The 6,848-nt window shown below is 69.3% G+C and overlaps 1 protein-coding gene across 1 annotated transcript in view; it reads right to left on the bottom strand.

Moving 5' to 3' along the window:
- LOC108510343 (spectrin beta chain, non-erythrocytic 2-like) overlaps positions 1-6,784 on the bottom strand; it is a gene marked incomplete at both ends in the record, with an annotated part of 13,308 nt that extends 6,524 nt beyond the window's left edge. The window contains 13 exons of the mRNA XM_017840026.1: positions 73-336; positions 438-482; positions 718-831; positions 957-1,001; positions 1,118-1,162; positions 1,246-1,326; positions 1,391-1,489; positions 1,709-1,855; positions 2,296-2,386; positions 2,493-2,695; positions 3,394-4,150; positions 4,666-4,803; positions 5,299-6,784. Coding sequence (XP_017695515.1) covers positions 73-336; positions 438-482; positions 718-831; positions 957-1,001; positions 1,118-1,162; positions 1,246-1,326; positions 1,391-1,489; positions 1,709-1,855; positions 2,296-2,386; positions 2,493-2,695; positions 3,394-4,150; positions 4,666-4,803; positions 5,299-6,784 — 3,515 coding nt within the window. The remainder of the gene's footprint in view (positions 1-72; positions 337-437; positions 483-717; positions 832-956; positions 1,002-1,117; positions 1,163-1,245; positions 1,327-1,390; positions 1,490-1,708; positions 1,856-2,295; positions 2,387-2,492; positions 2,696-3,393; positions 4,151-4,665; positions 4,804-5,298) is intronic.
- Between the last annotated feature and the right edge of the window lie 64 nt (positions 6,785-6,848).

A 6,848-nucleotide genomic window follows, 5' to 3' on the forward strand; every position in this document is an offset into this window, starting at 1 on the left:
CCCCAAACCCACCCCCTGTCCCTGCACCCCAAACCCACCCCCCTTTCCCCTGCGTGCCCCCCGTGCCCTCACCTGGGGCCGGGTGAGCAGGACCCCCACGCTGGTCAGGTCGTGGCCGCAGTGGCCGGAGCGGAGCTGGGCCCGGACCCCCGCGAGCCACGAGCGGAGCCCGGCACAGGCCTGGGCACAGCCCTCGGCCCGCGCGGCCTCCGCCAGCCCCCGGCCCTTGGCCCCGGCCGCCGCCTCCACCCGCGCCCACAGCGCCCGCAGGGCACCCAGGGGACCCGTCACCTGCCCGGACAGGGACGGACGGGACCCTGCCAGCTGCTGCCCGTCCTGTGGGGGACACGGATATGGGATATAGGGACACAGGGATATGGGGACAGAGGGCACCATGGCCTCCACAGCGCCCGCAGGGCACCCAGGGGACCCGTCACCTGCCCGGACAGCGAGGGACGGGACCCTGCCAGCTGCTGCCCGTCCTGTGGGGGACACGGATATGGGATATGGGATATAGGGATACAGGGCACTATGGCCTCCACCCCCACCCACACTGCCCACAGGGCACCCAGGGGACCCGTCACCTGCCCCAACAGTGAGGGACGGGACCCCGCCAGCTGCTGCCCGTCCTGTGGGGGACACGGATATGGGATATGGGATATGGGGATACAGGAATATGGGGACAGAGGGATATGGGATATAGGGACACAGGGATACAGGGACAGAGGGCACCATGGCCTCCACTCGTGCCCACAGCGCCCGCAGGGCACCCAGGGGACCTGTCACCTGCCCGGACAGGGACGGACGGGACCCCGCCAGCTGCTGCCCGTCCTGTGGGGGACAGGGATATGGGATATAGGGACACAGGGACACAGGGACACAGGGATACAGGGACACAGGGACAGAGGGCACCATGGCCTCCACAGCGCCCGCAGGGCACCCAGGGGACCCGTCACCTGCCCCAACAGGGACGGACGGGACCCCACCAGCTGCTGCCCGTCCTGTGGGGGACAGGGACACGGGGTATGGGGATACGGGATATAGGGACACAGGGATATGGGGACAGAGGGCACCATGGTTTCCACAGCGCCCGCAGGGCACCCAGGGGACCCGTCACCTGCCCCAACAGTGAGGGACGGGACCCCGCCAGCTGCTGCCCGTCCTGTGGGGGACAGGGATACGGGATATAGGGACACAGGGATACAGGGACACAGGGACAGAGGGCACCGTGGCCTCCACCCGCACCCACACTGCCCACAGGGCACCCAGGGGACCCGTCACCTGCCCCGACAGCGACGGACGGGACCCCGCCAGCTGCTGCCCGTCCTGTGGGGGACAGGGACACGGGGTATGGGATATGGGGATACAGGGATATGGGGACACAGGGCACCATGGCCTCCACCCGCGCCCACAGCGCCCGCAGGGCACCCAGGGGACCCGTCACCTGCCCCGACAGCGAGGGACGGGACCCCGCCAGCTGCTGCCCGTCCTGTGGGGGACACGGATACGGGGTATGGGATATGGGGATACAGGAATATGGGGACAGAGGGATATGGGATATAGGGACACAGGGATACAGGGACGGGGGCACCATGGCCTCCACCCGCACCCACACTGCCCACAGGGCACCCAAGGGACCCGTCACCTGCCCCGACAGCGAGGGACGGGACCCCCCTCAGCTGCTGCCCGTCCTGTGCCCCGTTCCCACCTTCTCCAGGGCCTCCAGCCAGCCCCGGTTGGCCGCCAGCTCGGCCACGAACGCCTGGTGCTTCTGCCACTTGCCCTGCAGGTCCCGCGCGCCCTCGTAGGACACGTCCCGAGCCACCGGCAGCTTCTCGTTGAGCCACAGCGTCAGCTGGGAATGGGAACGGGAACGGGATGGGGATGGGAACGGGAACGGGATGGGAATGGGATGGGGGGGTGGATCTGGACCCCTTCCTGTCCCGTCCCATCCTGTCCTCATCCCCATCCACCCCATCCACCCCATCCCATCCATGCCCTCCCACCCTCATCCTCTTCCCATCCCATCTCACTCTGTCCTCATTCCCAGTTTCATCCCCAGCACGTTCCTGTTCCCACCTTCATCCCATCCCAATCTCCATCCTCATCTTGTCCCCTTCCTTCTCTTCCCATCCCACCTCATCCCACCCCTGTTCTCAGCCCCGTCCCATCCTAATCCTGTCCCCGTCCTCATCCCACCCCATCCCATCCTCATCTGCATCTTCATCCCCTCTCTGCCCCCATCCCATCCTTGTTCCCATCCTCATTCCATCCCCATCCCGATCCCTGTCTCACCTCCTGCGCGTCCTGCAGGAACTTCTGCAGCTCCCAGTTATCCCGCAGCCGCCCCAGCAGCTCCTGGGCCGATTCCCGGTTCTTCTGGTGCCTGTGCCAGGGCCGGGGGGAGAGACCGGATTCCCAGGGCCGGGATGGGTGGGATGGACTGGGAAGGACTGGGAAGGACCGGGAGGGTGGACCCGGGTGTCCCTCACCTGCTCTCCACCGACTCCACCGTCTCCCGCACCTTTTCCGCGTGGACGCCGCCCTCGGCCAGGAGCCTCCGGCCGGTGTCGGAGAGGGCCCGGACCCGCTCGGCCCCGGCCTCCATGGCCACCAACACCTCCTCCAGGCGCCGCACGGCCGCCTCGGCCCCCGGCACCGAACACGGCAGCTCCGTCAGCGCCAGAGCGTGCTCCTGGCACGGGGAGAGGGGTCGGGGCGGGGTCAGGGGCGGGATCGGGGTTGGGATCAGGGTTGGGATCAGGGTTGGGATCGGGATTGGGATCAGGATCAGGGTTGGGGTCAGGATCAGGATTGGGATCAGGGTCGGGATCAGGGTTGGGATTGGGGTTAGGGTTGGGATCAGGGTTGGGGTCAGGATCAGGATTGGGATCAGGGTCAGGATTGGGATCAGGATCAGGATTGGGACCAGGGTCGGGATCAGGATTGGGATTGGGGTTGGGGTCAGGGTTAGGATCGGGATTGGGATCAGGGTCAGGATCAGGGTTGGGGTCGGGATCAGGATTGGGATCAGGGTCGGGATCAGGGTTGGGATTGGGGTTAGGGTTGGGATCAGGATCGAGGTTGGGATTGGGGTCAGGATCAGGGTTGGGATCAGGGTTAGGATCAGGATTGGGATCAGGGTCAGGATCAGGGTTGGGGTCAGGATCGGGATCAGGGTTAGGATCAAGGTTGGGATTGGGGTTAGGGTTGGGATCAGGATCGGGGTTGGAATTGGGATCAGGGTTGGGATCGGGGTCAGAATCGGGATCAGGGTCAGAATTGGGGTCAAAATCAGGGTTGGGATCAGGATCAGGTTTGGGATTGGGGTTAGCATTGGGATCAGGATCGGGGTCACACCCGGGCCACCCCCGACCCGCCGTCCCCCCTCACCTGCTTCCCGAGCGTCCCCTCCACCTGCTTGGCGTCCCGCAGGAACACGTGGACGGCCAGGGCGCGGGCCAGGAGCTGCTGCCGCCTCTCCCAGCTCCGGCCCAGCTCCTCCCAGTCGGCGTCCAGCGCGTCCAGGCGCTGGAGCAGGGACAGGCCCTGGGGGTCGCTCCGGCCCTGGCTCAGCTCCCGGCCGGCGGCGCGGGCGCTCCGGTAATCGGCGCCGTACTGGGCGATCTCGGTGCGGAGGCTCTCGTGGCGCCGCAGGGAGCCCTCGGCCTCGGCCAGCGACGCCGGCACGTCCTCGGAGCCGGCGGCCGCCCGCGCCCGCGCCAGCCAGGCCCGCAGCGCCGCCAGGTCCCGCAGGAAGGCCTGGAGCCTCCGCGCCTGCCCCAGCGCGTCCCGGCGGCCCCGCAGGCACCGGCTCAGCGCGGCCCACTCGGCCTCGAGCGCCTCGAGCCGCTCCCGCGCCTCGGGGCCGCGCTCCGGCTGCTCCCGCGCCAGCCGCTCCCCCTGCGCCCGCAGCTCCCGCTGCTTGCCCTCGATGGCCTCCAGGTCGCGGCCCAGCCCCGAGAGCCGCCGCTGCAGCGCCGCCAGCCCCGCCAGGTCCCGGCCCGGCGCCCGCGTGGCCTCGATCGCCGCCGCCTTCTCCCGCATCCAGCCCCGCGTCTCGTCGCACTCCAGGCGGAAGTTCTGGATGTCCAGGGCCGAGGTCAGCGCCGCCTTCTTCCGCTCGGCCAGGGCTCGGAACCGCTCCCACCTGGCACGGGGGGCACCGGGGGGGCGGTGGGATGGGGCACGGGAGCGTCCGGAGCACCCCGGGCTGCCTGGAGAACCCACCCGGGTCTGGAGAACCCACCTGGGTCTGGAGAACCCGCCCGGGTCTGGAGAACCCACCCAGGTCTGGAGAACCCATCCCTGCACCCACGGAGTGTCTCAGCCTGGAGAACCCATCCCTATCTGGGAAATCATCCCAACCTGGAGATCCCATCCCGATCTGCCTGGAGCATCCCAGCCTGGAGAACCCTTCCATGTTTGGAAAACTCATCCCTGCCTGCAACATTCCTGCCTGCCTGGAAAACCCATCCCTGCCTCTCCGGAGCATCTGTCCCTGCCTGGAACATCCCAGCCCTACCTGGAGGATCCATCCTTGCCTGGGACATCCCAGCCCAGCCTGGAGCTTCCCTGCCTGCCTGCCTGGAAAAGCCATCCCTGCATCCTTGGAGCATCATCCTGCCCGGAGTGACCCCGTTCCTGCCCGGAGTGACCCCGCACCTGTCCCGGAGCTGTTCCCAGGTGTCCCGGGCTCTCTCCCGGGTCCGTTCCCCGGATCCCTGGAGCTCCTCGGCCGCGCGACCGACGGCGGCGACTCGGGCGCCCAAGGCCGCCAACTCCGGCTCCAGCGTCTCGAACCTGCGGGAAGGCCGGGAATGCTGCGGGCTCCGGGAGCGCCACGGCAGAGCTGGGAGCCCAGGGAGCGCCAAAAACACCGGGAATGCCGCGCCGGAGGTTGGGATCTGGGGAACAGCGGGAGCGCCGGGAATATCGGAAATGCTGCGTTGGAGGTGGGAATTCTGGGAACGCTGGGAACGCCACGTCAGGGAGGGAATTCAGAGAATACCGGGAACACGGGGAATAGCAGACAGGAGGGGAGAATTCTGGGAATGACGGGAACACCAGGAATGCTGTGAATAGTGGGGCGGAGGTGGGAATTCAGGGAGCACTGGGAACACTGGGAATAATGGGAACACTGGAGAGAGCTTCATTCTCCGGGTCTTCCTGGGGCACACATTGGATCCCAGTACCAAGGGCATTCCGACTGGGGGGAACTGCGACCCCCCCCAGCCTTCCCGAGAACATTCCCGGGGTCTCTACGGAATTCCAGCGGCGGGACCCCCCCCCGCTCACCGCTGCTGCACCACCTCCAGGTCCTCGATCCGCTCGGGAATCTCCATGGAGAGCAGCCACTGCTCCCTCTCGCCCACCCAGAGGGCGCAGGCGTCGGCCTCGCCCCGCGCCGCCAGCAGGGCCAGCAGGTCCCGCAGCTCCGTCCGCCGCGCCTCCGCCCGCGCCTCCAGCTCCCGGTGCCGCCGCTCCAGCTCCTCCAGCCGCGCCGGCAGCCCCGGCACCACGTCGGGCTCGCCGGGCTCGCCGGGCCCCGCCTGCTCCCGCAGCCCCGCCAGGGCCGTCCCGCGGCGCCGCAGCTCGTCCTGCAGCTCCCGCAGGCGCCGCTCCAGGACCCCGGCGGAGCGCTCGTCGTCGTCGGCGTCGTCCTTCTCCGGCCCCGCCAGGCGCCGGCACGCGGCCGCCAGCCAGGCCTCGGCCTCGGCCGCCTCCGAGGCCACCTGGAAGCGCCCCACGGCCGCCCGGAGCCGCCGCTCCCGCTCCCGGGCCAGCGCCGGCAGCGCCGACCAGAGCGCCCGCAGCGCCCGGAGCCGCCGCGACACCGACGGCACCGGCTCGGGGGGGGCCCCGGAGCCGCCGGCGGCTTCCACGGACGCGGCCTCGGCTGCCGCGGCTCTGGAGGGGGGTCCCACGGGTCCAGGGGTGAGTTCCACGGGTTCCACGCTCCCTCCTGCTCCAGCAGCAGATCCCACGGATCCAGGGGTGAGTTCCACGCTCCCTCCTGCTCCAGCAGCAGATCCCACGGGTCCAGGGGTGAGTTCCAGGGGTTCCACGCTCCCTCCTGCTCCAGTGGTGGATCCCCCAGATCCAGGGGTGATTTCCACACTCCCTGCTGCTCCAGGAGCAGATCCCACGGATCCAGGGGTGATTTCCACACTCCCTCCTGCTCCAGTGGTGGATCCCACAGATCCAGGGGTGAGTTCCATGATTTCCACGCTCCCTGCTGCTCCAGGAGCAGATCCCACAGATCCAGGGGTGATTTCCACACTCCCTGCTGCTCCAGCAGCGGATCCCACGGATCCAGAGGTGATTTCCACACTCCCTGCTGCTCCAGCAGCGGACCCCATCGATCCCGTGGCGGGTCCCATCACCCCAGCAGTGGATTCCACGGTTCCCCCGGATCCCACGGCTCCACCCGCGGCTCCCGCGGCCTCCTCCGCGTCCCCGAGCTCCAGCAGCTCCCGGCCCCGCTCCAGCAGCCGCTCCAGCGGGGCCGCCCGGCCCCCCAGGGCCCCCCGGATGGCCTCGAGCTGGCTGAGCATCCGCAGGGCCCCCGGCAGGTCCCGGCCCAGCTCGGGGCAGCGCAGCAGCCGCTCCTGCTCCCGCAGCCAGGCCTCCTCCTCGCCCGCGTCCCACAGGAACTTCCAGAGGCGCCGGGATCGCTCCAGGCGGAGCCGCCGCTGCCCCGACAGCGCCGACAGGTCCCGGTAACGCAGCTCCAGGGCTGCCACCTGGGCACGGAGCTGCTCCGGGGGGCACGGCTGGTACCCTGGGGGGCACGGACGGGGGTCAGGGGGGTCGGGGGGGCATGGCTGGGACCCTGGGGGGCACGG

This window comes from Lepidothrix coronata, unplaced genomic scaffold (assembly GCF_001604755.1).
Source record: "Lepidothrix coronata isolate B3197 unplaced genomic scaffold, Lepidothrix_coronata-1.0 Scaffold681, whole genome shotgun sequence".
Taxonomy (NCBI): Eukaryota; Metazoa; Chordata; class Aves; order Passeriformes; family Pipridae; genus Lepidothrix; species Lepidothrix coronata.